Raw genomic sequence first — 21,802 nt, forward strand, 5'->3', positions numbered from 1 at the left:
GAGGAAAATGCCGCATTCAAGGAAGTTGGGAAATCGGAAGAATCCCACTCGGATTGTGTGACCTCAAAACGTTCAAGACAAATGTAAATACAAGACATATGTTCACGTGACACAAGGTGATTTGGAGAGACTGCGTTAACTAGAACAACAAACAATTTATTGGAATTAGCCATCTTTGTTGTTTACATTTGCCTCGAACACTTTGAGGGAGGAATGGTCATTGTGTCCAAGTTTAATAGTGAACAATTAAGTATCGTTGTGCATCATCAAGTGTTTGGGAGGTTTTTACCTTGTCTTGTTATTTCACCTGGTTTCCAGAGGTGGCAGCCACTTCCACAGGTGTGCCTCGTTGTATGATTAGTGGGAGTCCTTGGCTTTCTTTCCCTTCCTGGTGGATCCTTGCGCTGCGTAAATGTGAGTTCTAATAATTGGCCCAAATTTGTGGTCAAAGTCAGCAAAGGCTCAATTTTTTTGAACACTTTTGATCTTCTATTGAAAAAATAAATTAAAAAAAGGCCAGGGCCAACGATCATGAATGGGAAACCTGTTCAATATTTCTGCTCGAGAATCATATGTGCCGGGTCAACACCAAGTTTGGTTGAGACACTGAGCCCTTTTTTTTTTCTTTCTGTCGTCCATGATGTCACCAGTAATAAAACCCTTCCATGGCAGAGCCGTTGAAAAAAAAACAGGTTAAATGGTTAAAAGTCATGAATTAAGTTAATGTTTTTATGAATGATTTAAAACTTGAAGCCCATTTTATTGGGTTTATTGAAACCCGAATGACATCAAATTTTTCATAGTGATGGCAAACACATTTCTGCCAAATTTAAAATTTGTGCACTTCTATTATTTATCTAACCAGGTTATTCACCCCCCCCCCCCCCCCAAGTTTCCATGCAAAACGCAATACAAAATTCAAACGAGTCTTTGCCAATTCCAATAACAAATAATATACACTTAAAAGATTTCCAAGTAGATAGCAGCAAGTTTCGGTTCTATTTTTGAGCAATGACGTGCGAGTCCCCGCCATGGATCCAGCAGTTTAATGGGGGGGTCTGTCTTTCTGTGTATTGTCGTGTCTAATAGGAGCCTTCACGTAGCATTCAGTATGACGTCAGCAGCGAGTAGAAAGACACAGCGCATCAGCCGCTGCACGCTCCTGTGAGGCTGCCGCTGACCTCTGTGCATCCTAGGTAAGTAAAGATGGGCCCCGTCAGCTTCACTCTTTGCCATTGTACAGCGCTTTTTTTTTCTTTTTTTTTTGGCTTTTAACACTTGTCTCTCTGCACAGGGCCACCTGTCACCCATTCGTCCCGCTCGTTTTTACGGAATTAACACCATGGGGAGACTGGACGCGTTCCGCCAATTTAATTTCCTCAGCTGGCTCCGAGAGGAAAGACAATCGAGGAAACTTATTCTCTTCATTGTTTTTGTGGCTCTCTTGTTGGATAATATGCTGCTGACCGTGGTCGGTAAGGTGCAAACGTTTCTCACACGCCTTACACTTTTGTTTGTTGTTATTATTATTATTATTATTATTATTATATTCATTGCTGGGCGCAACAGGTGACTGAACTCCGCCAGGGCTCTACGAGCATCGCTATACTTTCAAATGGCATGGTTCGTTATCCACACAGAATGGAATTATCACGCGTAATTAAGGCAACTGCAAAGTGCAAAGGTTACCAAAAAGGACATTTTATACATGTAATAATATTTTGTGAATGGCTCAGTTTCAGATCAGTGATCATTTTCTCCATTATCTACAAAAATAATAATAATAAAAAAATATATTAAAAAATATATTTTTTTTTTGTTGTTGTTGACATGACTATATTATGACCACCAAGTAAATTTGTGCTGTTTTTCCTTTACAAGGATGATAATAATGCTCAGTTTAAATTGAGTATGCTATATGTATGCGTGTGCGTGCGTGTGTGTGCATACATATAAATACATATTGCTTGCTGTGCCTGAAACACTTGGGTGCATTTTGATGGCTATTAAATTGACATTTATATGTGGGGAAAAAAATAATCAATGTGAATTGTTAGAACGACATAAATTACAGAAATGAATCATCTTCTATACGTTTCCAGTTAAGTTGAACAATTGACAACAAATTACAATTCGCAACAAAAGTGATCTTTGGGCAATTTCATTATTGAGGGGGGGGGGTCGTGTATCCTCACGTGTGCAAGAATATTTCTTCACTAACTTATCTCTAGATCTAGATGTTCTTTTTTTGCGTTATTGTTAATTAGATAACATTTTATATATGAGTAAAGAGGTTTTGTGATCATCTTTTCAATAATCTAGACAGCTTTCTGAAATAGCAGCCCTAATAATAATAATAATAATAATAAGGTCAGTCAGTTGTATTTAAAAGCATTGTTCCAAGCACGGTGGAATTGTCATTATATCTGCTGCACAAATGAGGTCCCGGGTTCGAATTTAATGGAGAATGGCGTTTCCCCTAGCTGCTGCAGCTTCCCAATTGCCCAAAATATGAACATTCGACGATAACAGTATGATTGTGAATGCTTGTTTGTCTTTGTCCTGCGATGCTGTGACTGACTGACGAGTCCAGTTCGGGGACCCCCGATGAGGACACGTGCTGTTGATATGGGATGGCTAAAAAAAATCATCATGAATTCTTCTTGGGGCATCGGCGGCTGAAGGTTCAATTCCCCCGGCTAGCGTATGCACTCAGAGCTCAGGTGCTCCAACTTGACGTGACCAAATGTGTTTATGATGGCAAATTGATTTCATCATCTTCTGATGGTTGGTTAGTGAAAGTCTTTGCTATGATTGGTTTCTAAAGAATGTGTTTGTAGCTTTATGTGGTCGGTGTTGATAACAAGAAACCACTTTCTCTGGCACTCTGAGACATTCGTGTTCCATCACATACAGTATATCTTTTTTTATTTTGCAATATTGGCAGCTGCTGCCTGTGTCTTGTCCACTCTTGTCTTGTGCAGGCGCTACATGACCTCCTCTTCCCTCTTACTCTAAATAAAGTTGCTTTTCCTGGCACTGGCGTGGCCTCGGGGGGCTGAGGGTGCTGAACTGAACATCCCTGGTTTGAGTCTGGCTGCCATTGCTTGTTGCATGTCATTTCTCATTTGTGTCTCGTCCTCGTTTCCTGTCAATAAAGGCACGAGGCAACACAGAAGAGAAGACGCGCTGTGAAACTCCGGCGCTTCTTGAATGTGCTGGAAATGTCAAGTTGTGCCTGTGTTTTTGGTATTTTGTATTTTGTTGTAACGTAGCTGCCTCACGCTTCTCCATTTCATTTTTAAGCTATCATGTTCAAACTTTATGACGCAAATTTGTGGTGAAGGGTGTTGTGTTATGTTGTTATGTAGATCCAATTTGTCCGATGTGTGAGGACCCAGTTTGCTTTTGGTCACGACTTGCCTATCAAGTGCTGCAACTATGTTTTTTTCCCCCCTTATGTTTGCGCCTCATAGTTAATTAACATTCTGTCAAAGTTCTCCCTTGTAAAACTTGATCATGTTATGAGTTAGTGAGTTCTCCACAATAATTAACTCATTCACTGCCAATGACGGCTATAGACGTAAAAAAATCATTTGAACTATTTCTATTAGTTTAACATTTTTTCCCACTTTTGTCAACTAGTGTATGAAAACCTAGAATTTTTAATTAATTTATTTATTTATTACATTACAAATTTTAATCGCCTGATGTCCCTAATTTTTTATATTTTTTTATTTTGTTTTTTTAAATCGTGTCAGGTGATTAAAATGTTAAATATTAATTAATCGCTTGACTTCAATAGCTAACTCACGATTAATCACAAATGTTATGTCTGTTCTAAATGTACTATTTAAAAAAAATCTAGGTATTCATACTCTTGTTAACAAAAGTGGGCAAAAAAATGTTAAACTAATAGAAATAGTTCAAATGAATTTTTGACGTTTATAACCGTCAATGGCAGTGAATGAGTTAATTTTCCTGCATTCTGGTTAGAGTAGAGGCAGGATATAATGAACGGCCGTTACCAGTAATTTAAAGTGAATCGACAACAGTAAACAATATTTACAATATGTATTTGATCATAATTGTAAAATGCTGATATATATCCATCCTTTGGAGGTGCGTTAACAAAAATCTGAATCAGAATCATCTTTATTAAGGAATTTGTCTCTGGCAGATTGAGCCAGGCTCCTGTAATGAGCAACTATAACAAAAGAACATTTAGGATGTAACACATAATCACACAGTCGTTGGGAACAGTATAATTTCACCACAGTCACATGCTGTAAGTACCACTAGGAGAAAGTGGATTTAAAAGAAACACACACACACAATACCAGCTTCATAAAGTGTAGGCGGAGCTTGAGAGGGTGCACCGACAGAGCATCCGCCACCAACATCCCCCACACCCATGGCTCTGGTCTGGGCAAGATGCTGATACCCTGAACTGCTCATTGAGACTCAACCATGCGGAGTACACCCTAAACTGGTTGCCAGCCAATCACAGGGCACACATACACAAACAACCATTCGCACCCACAATCACACCTATGGACAATTTGGAGAGGTCAATCGGCCTACCATGCATGTTTTTGGGAGCCGGACTCGAACCCTGAACCTCAGAACTGTGAGGCGGATATATTTGGCCAAACGTATTCAACTGTTAACTCATTCACTGCCATTGACGGCTATAGATGTAAAAAATTCATTTGAACTATTTCTATTAACATTTTTTTTCCACTTTTGTTAACAAGAGTATGAAAACCTAGAAAAAAATTTTTTTTAGAACAGATTCATCTTTAGTTAACTAGTGAAGTCATGTGATTAATTACAATAATAAAAAAAAAGATCACCTGACGGGCCTAATTTTTTTTTAAATATATAAAAAATAATTAATCGCATACATTTTTTATATCTGTTATAAATGTACAATTAAAAAAATCTAGGTTTTTATAAAAAATGTAATGAAATGAAAAAAATGTTAAACTAATAGAAATACTTCACATGAATTTTTGACGTCTATAGTCGTCAATGGCAGTGAATGAGTTAAAATTGTCATGGAAAAACGTAACATTTGTAATGTACTTTGATAATGAATATGATTAAAATTAGGCATCTCATACAGCCACACAGTCTTCCTCTTTAAGCTTGAATGTTCTGCGATCTGGTGGGTTTTTTGTTTTTGTTTTGTTTTGTTTTACATACTGGTGGGAGTGTTTTTGAAGCTAGATAACACTCTGTTAACAATTCAGAGTGCAACGTTCCTTAATATTTACTTTAGCTGAAACAAATTCAAAATAATGACTGGGTTTTAGGCTGGAAAGTGGAAATCTGTCTCCTTCCTCCATTGTTATCGTTTATGTGTTCGAAACATGACGGCGCATACGTGACACCACTCTGCCAGAATGCTTCACTCCAAGCTCTAAACACTGTAGTTTCTTGTTCTAATGTATTCTTTATAATATTGTTGTTTGCGGTGTGTCTTTATCGAGGCATGGAGTCTCCTCCTGTCATTTATTGTATTGTACATGCATTAGGGAATATCGTGACAGCAAATTCGATCTCTATTCAAATGTTGTCAAATGTTACTCACTACTGCACCCAAGAGGCAGACAACGGCATTACCACCTGGACACTTTATAAGTGTCAGTAAGAATCCTTTGAGCTGCTTGCAAACAGGAAATGCTCTCCAGATTTGTAGAAAATGTCTATTTTACAGTAACGCATGACCAGCGTTGCTGACTGTAACCTAAATATTATCCACGTGTGAATGAAAGCAAGCTTTTTTTTGTTGATACAATGTCATCCAGGGATAGCATTCTGCCCAATGCATCAGTCAGTGGTCACGTCAGATTTGATCTCGTCAGTCATCCGATGCCTCCTTATGCCCGACAGTGCCCATCATCCCCAGCTACCTGTACACCCTGGACGTATCAACAGATGTGGTCTTGAACGACACCCTGCCACAGCAGCAGACTCCTCCGGGAGCCTTCGATCGGATCGTGTCCTTGTACGACAACACGGTGAGGTTGTCGGGCCACAACGCCACGGCCAGGTGGAGCGACGCGGTCGCGCCGACATCCGCCGCCGCAGCAGCTGCGAGCCAACCGCCGCAGAACTCCTCCGACTGCCCGCGCTCGACCAGCAAGCTGATCAACGAGAATGTCAAAGTGGGGCTGCTGTTTGCCTCCAAGGCCACCGTGCAGCTGCTGACCAACCCTTTCATAGGGCCACTCACCAACAGGTGAGCTTTTTGCTTTCTTTGGATTTGTTGGGATCTTAGTTCATCGGTGATAATCACAGAGTAAAAAAACATGGAACTCTTTATATATATATATATATATATATAATATACCGTACAGTCGATATATTGTATGTGCTTTGCCCCTACATACAGTTGGACTTCCTACAGGTCAGAGGTCATCAGAGTTGGAGTCTGATTGTTGACTTTACTGCCCACTTTACTGTAAACACAACATCTCCCTGACTTCAACACGTGTCATCCTTTGAGCTGACAACATGGAGTCATAAACTTCCTTGAACTAAACCGACCAGCAATTGCTTCTTCATGAATCACTGTACTGTCTTGACCTTGACCATCATCTATCTCTCTTTGTGGGCCGCCAAACCTCTTCACATATGTGAACTTTGAACTTACAAATGTGCTCTCGACAACGGCAATTTTCCCATCACTGGATGGAGATTTTAAAAATGAAGGGAAGGAAGACTATTGCAAAAATGATACAGTGAAAGGTTGCTCGGTTGCCATTTAATTGCCATTGAGTTGTGTTTTTGCTTTAGTGGTGTGGAATGAATTATTTCTTGTTTTTATTGTTTGAACACAGTGATTTGGTGCCACTGACGCATAGTTCCTTTGACGCAGTATTATGCTCCTTCGTTTTGAATTAGAAAACAAATATCAATTTATTTAATTTCACGCATGAAATTGCAGAGTTCAGTACCTCCGACAAGGTTGAGAACTACTGCTTTAAAGGTAATGAGTATTTATTTACCAAGTGTGAAAAGTACATATCATATCAACTGCTATGGTGGTTGTTTTATTTATATTTTGATACGGTATGTGCATTTTCAAGGCCACGACAAATGTAGAAAAAGAGACGAGAAAACCAAATGCGCCTGATGCAGTATGACAAAGCGCTCAGTTGAGAATGACAGGCCGTTTGTCAGAACTCCTGCTTTGAAAAGCTATCCAAGACAATAAATGTCATTTATTGTCTTATTTAATGCTATATGCAGTACATACTTTGAGCAGTGATGTATTGCTATTGCAGAAGGTTAAGCTTAAGCTGTTTTGTACCACGCAAGCTACACATTTCCTCCTTCTCGGTCAAGCAGAGCAGAATTCCTGATTATACACACTTGCATACAGTATGTTTTGCTTGTTTTCACACATGGATAGTTTACACATTGGGTGGGACAGTTCAAATGTAATAAATGAACAATATGACAAGCAAATACAGATTTTCACAAACGAATGCTGGAGCAATAATGTCAGCACATTTTGAGGGATGAGAAGCTCTTACAACTTGCATCATTAGTCACCATAGCAAGATTCACGTCACATTGTGCCTTTCTGAGTGCGCTCACATTATTGGCATGCACCTCCGAGGTAGTATTTAGTGTCTCAGCTGCACTCTCCTGACAAAGGACAACACAAGGCAAGTCAGGCAAATAGTTTACGTACCATGAATATAAAAGCTTTGATCGTAGTGGCTTTACTTTCAAATAAGACATTATGATGAAGAATCTTTTTTTTTTAACACAAAAATAATGATATTATTATGATTGAGAATCGCAATATGTAAAAAAAAATAATAATAATAAATAATGATTATTATTGTCAATATACGTATTGCATTCACTTGAAAAAAAAAAGTTCCGTTTTTTTTAAACTAATTTTTGGGGGGAGCTTTGTTTTTTGGAGTATTATTTGTTTAAAATATATATATTTTTCTGTTTTTCTGAATATTTTTTTTCTGTTTTTCTGAGTAATATTTCCCTGTTTTATAAAATAATTTTTCTGTTTTTCAGAGTATTTATTTTCTGTTTTTCTGAATATAAAAAAAAAGGGGTTTTCTTTCAGAGATTAGAGAACAAACAACAATACAGTATACACATTCATTCCTTTAGGTAAAAAAAATAAAATACTCCGAAAAACAGAACACCAGCTCTGTTTTTCGGAATTATTTTTTTCAGCCTGTTTTTCTGAATATTTTTTTTTGACAGAAAAAAAAGTAAAATAGAAAAAAAAATCTGAAAAACATAATTAAAAAAAATACTCAAAAAAACAAAGCTCCCCCCAAAAATTAGTCAGAAAAACAGGAGTTGTTTTTTTTCCTTCAAGTGAATGCAATACACTTCCGTATCAATAGTAGCAGTAATATGAAAACAACGCACACATTTTTAAATGATTGGCTCTTGTTATGCCCTTAGGATTGGATACCAGCTCCCCATATTCGTTGGCTTCTGCATCATGTTCCTCTCTACAATTAGTAAGTTCCGCTACATTCAGCATGTTATACAGAATGTTCATTATTGAAAGACACTAACGTGCCTGTTTCATGCCTGACGAGTCCTTGCCCGTATTTATTTTATTCTTATTGTTGTGAAGTGTTCGCCTTCTCATCGAGCTACGCTCTGCTGTTTCTGGCCAGATCACTTCAAGGTGTGGGCTCCTCCTGCTCATCTGTTGCCGGTAAGAACTCATTCTCACTGTGCGGTTCGCATATCCAGTCATTATTTACAGTACTTTGCATGAAATACCCAATATTGGGCAATGGCCCTTTATTAGGCAATGAAACATATCTCGTAAACCTCAGGCTACCAATCTTTAGACAAAATGGCAGCCGTGTGTATATTAGGGTTAGTAGAATAAGTAAAAACCATGTGATTGCTTCCAGCCAATCAACAAAGAAAGGTAATGTTAATGATGAATAAGTTGAAAATACAAAAAATGAAAGATGAGTTAATTGAGTGCATTGGCCAATTGTAACTTACGCGCAGCAAATTGGTCAGTGTTAAATTTCCAGTGTTTGATCAAATATGCAGTAGGCAGTGTTATTAAATTTCCTTGAGTGTTGGGATGGATGTTGCACTCACAGAAATATTTCAAGCCTAATTTAAGATTTATGTCATTTTTTTACATAACAAATTTCCATTAACTTTTTTTTATTTTAGATAATTTTAACACAAATTTACCATATTTAATTGATATGATACCTTTTCATTAGTCTAATAAAGCATATTTATTTGAAATGCATAATCTTCAGGATTATGTATTTAGTACTAATAAAATATAACTACTTAAAAATAATAATAATACATTTTACGTTTTTTGTCATCATCCCAAAAACATAAAAATGTGAAAAAATGCACACAAAAAATGGAAATTGTTTGGACAGTGTTTTTCACATAGCAGTATATTTATCGTGTATAGGTAACCTGATTGTCATGCAATTCAAATAATATATTTTATGTATTTTAAATAAAAACTCTCATTATTATTCATTTAGGGTAGTTACTCTTTATTAATACTAAATACATAAACCTAAGGATTATGCATTTCAAATAAATAGGCTTTATTAGACTAACGAATATGTATCATATAAGGTTTATTTGGTAGATTTGTGTTAAAATCATCGGGAAAAAAAAAGTGAGAAATGAGAATTTGTCGTGTCTCCTCTAGATAGCACTCTTGGTTTAAATGGGCCAGCTAGCTAGCTAGCTAGCTAACCAGACAGACAGACAGACAAATGAAGCTTTATGAAGCACTTGTGATATTTTTTGACTCCTCTAGATGGCACTCTTGGTTTAAAAGCTAACCTCAAGTAAGATGTTTTGTTGAATATTTAAGGTTTAAAAAATCGATTTGGCCGATATTGAATCGATACGAGAAGTGTGCACGTTAATATTGCGATATATCGCCGAAACGATTTGTTTTTTTTAACACCCCTAGTCAAAATTTAACGCGCTTTGTAAGGAGGGAAAATGCTAGTAATATTTACCAGAGTCGTTTGAGTTATATTTTTATGTTGAGTAGCGCGCGCACATACACACACACACACACGCACACAATGTTCCTCTATTCATACAGACTGAATGATGTTTTTGTGTACATTTTCAGGCATGGGAATGCTTGCAAGTGTGTACACAGATGATGAGGAGAGAGGACGTGCGATAGGGATTGCCCTGGGGGGTCTGGCAATGGGAGTTTTAGGTAGGCAACTATTTCAAACTCTTTACACCAAATAGACAAAAGTATCGGGACACCTGGCCATTACGCTAACAAGAGCAGAAAACAGAATCAAATTAACTCATTCACTGCCATTGACGGCTCCAGACGTCAACATTTCATTTGAACTATTTCTACTAGTTAATTTTTTTCCCTACTTTTGTTTACAAGAGTATGAAAACCTAGAAGAAAAATATTGTACATTTAGAACAGATATTAAATAAATGTATTAATCGTGAGTTAACTATTGAGTCATACAATTAATTACAATTAAAAAAAAATAATCGCCTGACGCAATTTTAAAAAAGAAAAAGAAAAGATTATTAAAAAATTAGGGGCTTCAGGCGATTACATTTTTTAATCGTAATTAATCACATGACTTCACTAGTTTACTCACGATTAATCACTAATTTTATATCTGTTCTAAATGTACAATAAAAATAATTCTAGGTTTTCATACTCTTGTTAACAAAAGTGGAAAAAAATGTTAAACTAATAAAAATAGTTAAAATGAATTTTTGACGTCTATAGCCGTCAATGGCAGTGAATGAGTTAATATCAAGTTTCTAGTTTCTGCTTTGCCCCCCCCCCCCAAAAAAAACTGCATTTGTAATTAACAGAAGATGTCTGTGGCAAACGGTCCAAGGAGCAATCCATCAAGTCAGCTGACTCCAGCAAAACTACGACCCTAATGAAGATAGGGAAAATGGATGGATGGTGTACTAAAGACTTGAGATGCTTTGTTTCAATGAATTGATGAAGGGGTGTGTCCTGATGCTTTTGTGCCTATAATAACGTACAGTATATAACAGAGTTGGGGGACTCGAGTCATATTACTTGACATTTTTAGGACTTGCCAAGAATTTGGGAAAGTCTTGACTTTGACTTGGTGTCCAAAAGACTCGACTTGACTTTGACTTGACTTGCATGACTTCACAAGTTTGCATTTTGACACAATTTGCCTTTTTATGTAAGAAAGGAAGATTTCCAGACATTTTAACTCATTCACTGCCATTGACGGCTATAGACGTCAAAAATTCATTTGAATTATTTCTATTAGTTTGACACTTTTTCCACTTTTGTTAATAAGAGTATGAAAACCTAAAAAATAAAAATTTTGTACATTTGGAACAGATATATAATGTGTGATTAATCGTGAGTTAATTATTAAAGTAATGTGATTAATTACAATTAAAAATTCTAATCGCCTGACACAATTTAAAAAAGAAAAGAAAACATTATTAAAAATTAGGGGCGTCAGGCGATTACAATTTTTAACTGTAATTAATTGCATGACTTCACTAGTTAACTCACGATTAATCACAAATTGAATATCTGTTCTAAATGTACAATAAAAAAATCTAGGTTTTTACACTCTTGTTAACAAAAGTGGAAAAAATGTGTTAAACTAATAGAAACAGTTCAAATGAATTTTTGACGTCTATAGCCGTCAATGGCAGTGAATGAGTTAAGGTGTAAATATACTGTTGTGTTAGGAATCAGGATTGGTGGGAAAACATTTTATTATCACTCCAACATTTGTTGTGACTGAGCAAGTTTGTATGAGAACTTTTATGAAATTTGGTGAAGACTCAAATAGACTATAGACCCCCCACAGTAACGGAAGGTTACGACTTGAAAATTTGCCTCCCACCTCTGGTATATAATGTCCTGGATATACTCATTTTCTGTCACACTGTGATTTTTAACAAGTAACCTAAAATGACAGAACTAGTATTCTGTTGATGTTCTTAAATCCAGTCCAATCCAGTTTGTCCTCCACAGTTGGACCTCCATTTGGTAGTGTCATGTATGAGTTCGTTGGAAAGACTGCTCCATTCCTCATTCTGGCTTTCCTGGCTCTTTTCGACGGAGGTACACAATAATTACAATCTTGCAAGACCACACATTATTTTTCTCAGGAATTTTTATAACAATACATCTTAATTTGAATATTATTTAATTGAATGTGTTAAACAGCTTTGCAGCTTTTTATACTTCAGCCCACCAAAGTAGAACCCGAGGTGAGTAGATTCTTCTCAACACTGATTTATATATATGCTAGTGTGTATGACCTTTTCGTTAGCTTCCTAAATAAAATGGGAAAGTTGTTTCATTTGAACATACATAGTTTTTTTTTTATTCTTATGATTTTTTTTTATTAATTACTGTACCTTTGTGTTTAACAGAGTCAGAAGGGGACACCACTGTTGACCCTCATGAGGGATCCATACATTGTTATTGCAGCTGGTAAGAACAAAATAGGACAGAAGACATGAGCAAATTGAATGTAAGGTCACTCGAGCTAATACTAATAATATTTTACGAGTATTGATATAGATGTGCATTAGGTCCAGTAGAATTGCTTGCTATGTCATTTTTGTGAATGTAAAGAACTATTCATTATCTATTTATTTATCATCTTTCTTCACAGGTGCAATTTGTTTTGGGAATATGGCCATTGCCATGCTCGAGCCAACACTGCCAATCTGGATGATGGAGACCATGTGTGCCAGGAAATGGCAGCTAGGTACTTACACGTCTTTTTTTTTAATTTTTTTTTTCAGAAATACTTTAGTCACTTGACACAACAATGTATCACAGGAAAAGTCCAAAAACGGCAATGCGTTCTCTTTCATTCAGAAACAGATGTTAACTCATTCACTGCCATTGACGGCTATAGACGTCAAAAATTCATTTGAACTATTTATTAGTTTCACTTTTTTTTCTACTTTTGTTAAGAGTATGAAAACCTAGAATTTTTTTTACTGTACATTTAGAACAGATATAAAATCTGTGATTAATCGTGAGTTAACTAGTGAAGTCATGTAATTAATTACAATTAAAACAATTCATCGCCTGATGCCCCTAATAAAAAAAGAAAGAAGAAAATATTATTTAAAGAATAGGGGTGTCAGACGATTAAAAATTTTAATTGTAATTAATCGCATGACTTCACTAGTTAACTCACGATTAATCACAAATTTTATATCTGTTCTAAATGTACAGTAAAGAAAATATAGGTTTTCAAACTCTTGTTAACAAAAGTGGAAAAAAATGTGAAATTTCTATTAGTTTAACATATTTTTTCCACTTTTGTTAACAAGAGTGTGAAAAGCTAGATTTTTTATAGTACATTTAGAACAGATATAAAATGTGTGCTTAATCGTGGGTTAACTAGTGAAGTCATGCGATTAATAACAATTTTAAAAAATTAATCACCTGACGCCCTAAATTTTTACAAATTGTTCTTTTCTTTTTTTAAATTTTCATTGTAATTAATCACATGACTTCAATAATTAACTCACGATGAATCACAAATTTTATATCTGTTTTAAATGTTCAACATTTTTATTTTTTAGGTTTTCATACTCTTATTAACCAAAGCGCAAAAAGTGTAAAACTAATAGAAATAGTTCAAATGAATTTTTGACGTCTATAGCCGTCAATGGCAGTGAATGAGTTCATGTGTCGTCAACATATCTAAACCTGTCTTCTTCTTTGAACATATTGGTCACAATGGGGTAAGAAATGTGTTAAATTGGAAGTAAGTTGTGTTATAAGGCTAATTTGTATCAAAAAGACATACCTGGCTTAGAGTGAAGTTTGGTACTGACCCGTTGCCTGGAGTCTGGTTGTGTTGTGTTGCCAACCACATCAACGAGCGCATTGGTTGAGATGCATATGAACGGCGAGGTGACGTCGGAAGACACCACCGTTTCATCCCTGGTGATTCTCAGGCTCCAGACCTTGTTGGTGAAGTCTGCTGACACAATTATAAACCATATGCATTTCACCCTCTGGTTGTATATTTGTTTTATATATTTATATATTTGTTTATGAAGTCCTGTTCCGATAAAAAAAAAAAAAAAAAAAAATCAAATGCCAAACAGGATATTAGGGTGTCATGTGCTGGCAGGTGGAAAGCACAGGTCTTCATTACAGACAATAGAAGATGTACAGCAGCTTTGATGATGAGGCGCTGATAGAATCTGCTTATCTTCCAAAGCCCTGCCACACCTTCCGTCTTTTACCGCCTGTTATTTCTGTGTGTTGCCAAGGAGTCGCTTTCTTACCAGCATCCATCTCCTACCTTATTGGAACCTACATCTTTGGAACACTGGCGCACAAAATGGGGAGGTAGGAGGGAAATAAGCCTTATCTTTTCTCAGTCTCTCCTTCGCTCCCTCGGGTGGGCGCGATATCTGTTTCCGCTTTTCAAAATTAGATTTCAGTGTTTTTAGTGTTTGCGAGCCTGGTCTCATTGAAGCCTTGACGCTAACGTGCGTCATAGTGTCTCGTTGGCTCTGTCCGCGCTTGGAATGGTGGTTTAGGTTTCTTGCATTTGCGATTGTCTCAGCCACAAGTGGTCCAAACCAACTCTTTCACTGCCATTGACGGCTATGGATGTCAAAAATTCATTTGAAATATTTCTATTAGTTAATGCGATTAATTACAATTAAAAAATGTAATTGTCTGACGCCCCTAATTTTTTAATGATATTTTATTTTGTATTTGATTACTTAATTATTTAAACTCAAGATTAATCACAAATTTTATATCTCTTCTACATTATAAATGTTGTTTTTCCATGACAATTTTAACTCATTCACTGCCATTGACAACTATAGATGTCAAAAATTCATGTGAAGTATTTCTATTAGTTTAAAAAAATGTCAATTCATCAAAATTTTTTATGAAAACCTAGACATTTTTTATTGCACATTTATAACAGATATAAAATTATCATGTGCTTAATTACGATAAAATGCCCCTTATTTTTATTTATTTCTTTTAAATTAGGCCCGTCAGGTAATAATTTTTTTTAACTAAAGATTAATCTGTTCTAAATTTACAATTTCTCTTAGTTTAACCATTTTTTATGAAAATTATTGTACATTTATAACATATAAAATTTGAGTCAACTATTGAAGTCATGAGATTGAGACTGGCGCCCCTTATTTAAATTTTTTTTTTTTAATTAGGGGTGTCAGGCAATTACATTTTTTAATTGTAATTAATCGCATGACTTCAATAGTTAACTCACGATTAATCTTAAATTTTATATCTGTTCTAAATGTACAATATTTTTTTCTAGGTTTTCATACTCTTATTAGCAAAAGTGGAAAAAAATTTAAACTAATAGAAATAGTGCAAATGAATTTTTCACGTCGAGAGCCGTCAATAGCAGTGAATGAGTTAATTAAAAATAGTTAATTCCGTGTTTTTCAGCAGACATTCAATTATTTCTGCTCTATTCAAATAGCAGTTTCAGCATTGTATATTGTTTTATGAGTGGGGGTGCCCTTTCAGCTAACATGACATTTTCATCTGGGTCAAAGGTGCTCAACTTAGCAGCGTTCTCCTCGGGCACCTGTTTGCTTAAGATCTCTTCTTTTCCCAGAATCCCTTTTTTTGTAATAAGACATTCCTGCTTCATTTTCTGGGAGCTCTCACGAAAATATATAACACTGGGGAACAATTTGCAGGAAAAAAAATGTCAAGTTAGATTTTTATGCTGATTCAGAAATTCAACAAAAACTCAGTTAGAAAGAAAATGTTTTTGCCATGAGTGCTTAACTCATTCACTCCCATTGACGGCTATAGACGTCAAAAGTTCATTTGAACTATTTCTATAAGTTTCACATTTTTTCCACTTTTGTTAACAAGAGTATGAAAACCTAGAAAAAAATGTATTGTACATTTAGAACAGATATAAAATGTGTGATTAATCGTGGGTTAACTAGTGAAGTCATGTGAATAATTACAATTTAAAAAAATTATCGCCCGATGCCCCTAATTAAAAAGAAAAGAAGAAAAGATTATTAAAAATTAGGGGATCAGGCAATTAATTTTTTTTATTGTAATTAATCGCATGAGAATCAGAATCTTATTAAGGCATATTTACGATTATTGAATTAATTATTGAAACATGTTCATCTCGTCCATGCTGATGTCAATGTTTGTGTAACACTTAAGTGATTATAACACATGTTATTTTCATTAATAAATAAATAAATAATTTAAGCAGTTACTGTCTCTGCAAAATTTTATTTGGAATATGTTTGTGGAGTTTTTCTTTTAATGTCCTTAACTCATTTACTGCTGTAAGTTCATTAAAAAAAAGATTATTTTTTAATCGACACGTGACTAAAAACATGTATTGTAATTAATCGTATGACTTCACTCATTTTTTATTTATTTATTTTTTAAAGAAAAGATTATTAAAAAATTAGGGGCGACGGGCGATTCAAATTTTTAATTGTAATTAATCGCATGACTTCCCCAGTTAACTCACAATTAATCCAAAATTTTTATACCTGTTCTAAATGTACAGTAAAAAAAAATTCTAGGTTTTCATACTTTTGTTAGCAAAAGTGGAAAAAAAATGTAAACTAATAGAAATAGTTCAAATGAATTTTTTACGTCTATCCCCGTCAATTGCAGTGAATGAATTTAAAAAAAGAAACGATTATTAAAAATTCGGGGCACCAGGGGATTAAAATTTTTAATTGTAATTAATCGTATGACTTCAATAGTTAACTCACGATTAATCACAAATTTTATATCTGTTCTAAATGTACAATAAAAAAAAATCTAGGTTTTCATGCTCTTGTTAACAAAAGTGGGGGAAAAATGGGAAACTAATAGAAATAGTTTAAATGAATTTTTGACGTCTATAGCCGTCAATGGCAGTGAATAAGTTAATACTGAAGAGACATTGTAATCATTTTCTGATCAAATGTCTATCCACCCCCAACAGATGGCTTTGTGCCGTTATTGGCATGGTGTTGGTTGGAGTCTGTGTAATAGGGGTAAGTATACTGCAGTCATACCGTACTACTAGAGTAGCCAGCGGCGTAGTATGAATGGATTTTTTAATTATTATTATTATTGGTATTTTGTGACTTGCTAACCACCTATTTTGTAGGTTCCATTTGCAAGGAATATCTATGGGCTAATTCTCCCAAACTTTGGAGTTGGGTTTGCCATAGGTAAGTATGGAACATATGATGGAAGTAATATTGCCGGCTTCTGATTTTTTTTTCAACTGTACACTGTTTGTTACAGGCATGGTGGACTCTTCTATGATGCCTATAATGGGATACTTGGTGGACTTGCGGCATGTGTCGGTTTATGGAAGTGTGTATGCCATTGCTGATGTGGCTTTTTGCATGGGATTTGCGTTAGGTAAGCAGGAAGTCACACAATACCTTGGAACTTGGAATAAGATGACACTGAAGCATATTTTCTTAAGAAAATGGATGGATGATATCCGTAAAGGAGGAATTATCTTCTCTGAGGATGGATTAGTCAGAGGGCTGCATAACATTCTGTATGTTAACTCAGTCACTGGCATTGACGGCTATAGACGTCAAAAATTCATTTGAACTATTTATTTTATTTACAATTAAAACATGTAATTGCCTGATGCGACTTAAAGATTATTAAAAATTCGGGGTGTCAGAAAAAAACACGTTTTTTTTTAAATCGCAATTAATCGCATGACTTCACTAGTTAACTCACAATTGATCAAAAATTTTCCAAATTTGTCCAAATGTACAATAAAAAATATATAGGTTTTCATACTCTTGTTAACTAAAGTAGAAAAAAATGTTAAGCTATTAGAATTAGTTCAAATGAATTTTTGACGTCTATAGCCGTCAATGGCATTAGAGAATGTAATTGTTGGGACACCTGAATTTGTCATTCTCCAGCTAATAATGAGGTTACAAGTCCAGTGAATCGGACAGAGGGTCTGCAGTATAGCATGCTTTTAAAACCAAGTGACAATGATCTCATTTGTGGTCTTCTGTTTTAGGTCCATCTATTGGAGGATCCATTGCTGAAAGTATCGGCTTCCCCTGGTTGATGACCATTATTGGAATAGTGGACATATTATTTGCTCCCCTTTGCCTCTTTCTCAGGAACCCGCCCGGACAAGAGGAAAAAATTGTAAGATTATACTTTGAAAATGTAGTGAGCCAAATTAAAAGCTACGCAACATTAAATGAAGCTTCAGTACAAAAACAGATACATTGTTATTTACTTAAATATCCAATTTGTCATTTTAAATAGACCACAACTATTTGGTTTTTTTTGCAGATGAAGTGATCTGTACAAATGTAATATTTCAGAGTAACATAACAATCGCCTAATGCCTCGAATTTTTAATAATCTTTTCTATTTTTAATTCGTTTACTGCCATTGACGGCTATAAACGTCAAACATTCATTTTAACTATTTCTATTAGTTTAACGTTTTTTTTTCACTTTGGTTAACAAGAGTATGAAAACCTAGAATTTTTTTAATTGTTCATTTAGAACGGGTATAAAAATTTGTGATTAATCGTGAGTTAACTGGGGAAGTCATGCGATTAATTGCAATTAAAATCGCCTGTCGCTCCTAATTTTTTAAGCTTTTCTTTTCTTTTTTTAATCTTTGCTTTAAAAAAATAAAATAAATAAAAACTAGTGAACTTGTGTGCGTTAACGCATATGTACGTGTGTACGGATTTTGGGAGGAATTGCCCAAGCCTTTTCTTCACTTACAATATGATGTACTGGTTTTGGTACCAGAAGCTCAGACAACTTTTTCTGGAAATAACTGGACAGGACAGCCAACAGTTGTGCTCTGTTCTTTTTTTATTATTATTATTTGATCACCTTTTATTTACTTGCTCAGCCTTTCGGTAGGTCAATTGCGCACCATTTTTTCATTGTAAATTAAAAAGAGGCCAAAAGACAGCATAAGAGGAGTTACAGAAGTTTGTTCATTTGAATCACGCAAAAATGAATCAACTGTTTTTAGTGGAACTTCGCAGGTGGGTGGGAAATGGCCTATGAGGTTATGTACGTTGTTTATGTTTTGGGTGTAATTTTGATCTCGATAAAAATCCACATCCATAACATCACTGCCTGGAATGCTGATGAATATTGTCACAGAATTTGTGTATCAGCTTTATTTTTATTTGATTTTTTCATATGTATAGAAACTTATGGTAAAGTATATTTTTTGTTTACCCTAGATATTATAGGTATACAAACTCTATATATGGAAACTTGATGGCTAGCTAGATAGATAGATAGATAGATAGCTGCTAGCTAGCTAGATAGATAGATAGAGATAGCTGCTAGCTAGCTAGCTAACTAACTAGATAGATAGTGTTGAAAACATCCAAAAGTTTTCTTGCGTGTTGAAATAAAACTCAAAGTTGAGATCTAGTGAAGAGGCTTACTTGCAGTATTTTATTTAGACATTTCTAAAGTCATTCTGGACCCTTGCTGAATCAGAAGGAGTCCCCAAATGTGCCCTTGCTTTGGGCTCATCCTAACTTATACAAAAGCAGTGGTTACAGAAAATACTCTCCCCCTCCTTCATCCTTTTCCTTTCTGGGAAGAGTGAAATACAAAACAGATAATAAATCTTCAGCCCGTATCTTAGTCCACTACAGATGTTGGTAAATAATTGGTCCCGGCACCTCCTGGACCAGATAATTTATGGACAGAACTCTGCGTGAACTTCCAAACATTACTCATTTAGATAACTCGGAAACAACTTTGACATCTCTTTCCCAGAGAAGAGAACAATGGACTATAGATTGAAAAACATATGAATTAACTGTTGTCTTATTATTACACAGCTCTAACTAAAATCAAAACGGTTAAAATATAAATCGAAACAGTAAAACAATGTTAATAATGTTAACAATAGATAGAGAGATAGCTGCTAGCTAGCTAGCTAACTAACTAGATAGATAGATAGATAGATAGATAGATAGATAGATAGATAGATAGATAGATAGATAGATAGATAGATAGATAGATGATACGGTTGTATTTTTATTAATTGTCAAATACAATCATGCATTTATTGACATAGTTGAATGTACATTTTCTATTTGTCTTTCAGGCTATTTTGATGGACACCAACTGTTCGATGAAGACGAGGTCCTACTCCACGCAGGGAAATTACTATCAAGGTGAAAACATGGATCCCGATTATGATGATGATTATGACTAAGAGCAAACTAGCCGCGCAGGGTAAAATGAACAAGGGTTTAGAGGATCTATTTTGTTGTATAAGACTAAGGAACAGCGAAAAACACCACACAAAACAAAGCAGCCAAGATGTTTCCACGTGACGATCTTGCATTCTTCTCTCTTCATTGTATTATTAGCGCTTGTACCAAGAGAAAACCAAAGTTGATCTTGATCCGTGTTCGCAAGCGCACCGTGTAAAAGAGCCAACAGCCTTATTTGTTATTGACTGCTTTTTTTAAATGAATAAAAAAGCAATTTGTAGACTGTAGAAGGGTGCTAGGAAAAAGTTCACTAAATATCTCAAAAATGAAATCACCGAATACATGTCTGTTTGATGTCATGCAAAGCCTTTTTTGTCCCGTGTTTCCAATAAATGCAACTTGTATGTGATATTTTCCCTCTTGCCTAAATTGGATGATGGAGTCAGTGACAATATGACAGTATATGAGGGGTCGTGGGGGGGGGGGGGGGGGGCTCAAACGCAACACGTGCTGAATTGGTTATGTTTGAATTACATAATTGTGTGCGCAAACTACAATATGGGAAATAAAAGTCAAAACAAATGTATTAGTGTTGTCATGCGTTTATTTCAGACGGCTGGCGCATAGTCAGTGGAGAGTGCCATATGTATTTTAGAAAAACAAACAAACAGCTGAATTGTAAAACTAAATGTGCAAACCAAAGTGCACATTTATTTTTATTTATTATATTATTGACCAGTATTTTTTTCTTTTTTTTCTTTCATTTAATCTTTATGGCATTACCAAAAAATTATTTCAATTTTAGATTTAGTTTCTTCATTCATTTTTATTAACCTACATGTGTAGTGTAATTCATGCTCATCATGGCAAATTTACGAAAACTGCTAGTTATTACCACCACTGATGAAAACTTTAATCGGCAAAAGTATTGACACACCACAGTCAATCATGTTAGGGGTTTGAATCGGTTTAGCCACCCATAAATTACCCCCCCCCCACCACCCCCTTCATTTTCTTTGGTTATTTTAAGACATTAAATTGTCCTTAAATGTGAATGGTTGTTTGTCTATGACTTTGGTGTGGAAGAATGTGACATCCCTCACCCACATTATAAGACAATCAAGAGAAAAGTGCTTGAGTTAATTGTCACGGCAAAGGGTCTGAATACTATATAACCTTTTTTTTTTTTTTGCTAAGAAGTCTACAAAATCAGCAAATTTAAAGTTGACCAAAGTGAAAGGGTCTGATTACTTTCTGACTGCCCGGCTGCAGCTACTGAGGAGAGATGTTAATGTCCAGCTCACAATACTTGTATAGTGCACAAAGGCCTGTAATATTTTTTATTAGATTTGTTGAACATGTACAAATGTATATGCTATGTATCCAAGTCCATAAAAGTATGTGCAGACATGTTGACCCCAAAGTCATATATGTGAAATGTTTTCAATTCATACCACTTTGAAACACTCTATTCTATATTAAATGTGGTATATTCTAAATACTTGCCTCCTCATATCATGCAA

The 21,802-nt window shown here is 35.2% G+C and overlaps 1 protein-coding gene across 1 annotated transcript; it reads left to right on the forward strand.

Annotated features, from left to right (window-relative positions):
• Nucleotides 1–1,091: 1,091 nt before the first annotated feature.
• Nucleotides 1,092–20,688, forward strand: slc18a2 (solute carrier family 18 member 2). The gene is made up of 16 exons (XM_086093241.1): nucleotides 1,092–1,196; nucleotides 1,295–1,475; nucleotides 5,899–6,247; nucleotides 8,458–8,516; nucleotides 8,636–8,719; nucleotides 10,148–10,240; nucleotides 12,041–12,130; nucleotides 12,236–12,279; nucleotides 12,445–12,505; nucleotides 12,690–12,785; nucleotides 14,317–14,395; nucleotides 17,019–17,070; nucleotides 17,187–17,250; nucleotides 17,327–17,446; nucleotides 18,078–18,211; nucleotides 20,168–20,688. The coding sequence occupies exons 2-16, from the start codon at nucleotides 1,343–1,345 to the stop codon at nucleotides 20,276–20,278; spliced, it is 1,569 nt and encodes a 522-aa protein (XP_085949367.1). The 5' UTR covers nucleotides 1,092–1,196; nucleotides 1,295–1,342; the 3' UTR covers nucleotides 20,279–20,688.
• Nucleotides 20,689–21,802: the final 1,114 nt, after the last annotated feature.

Source organism: Leptonotus elevatus, chromosome 13, assembly GCF_054856555.1.
Source record: "Leptonotus elevatus isolate MCC_2025b chromosome 13, RoL_Lele_1.0, whole genome shotgun sequence".
Lineage (NCBI taxonomy): Eukaryota > Metazoa > Chordata > Actinopteri > Syngnathiformes > Syngnathidae > Leptonotus > Leptonotus elevatus.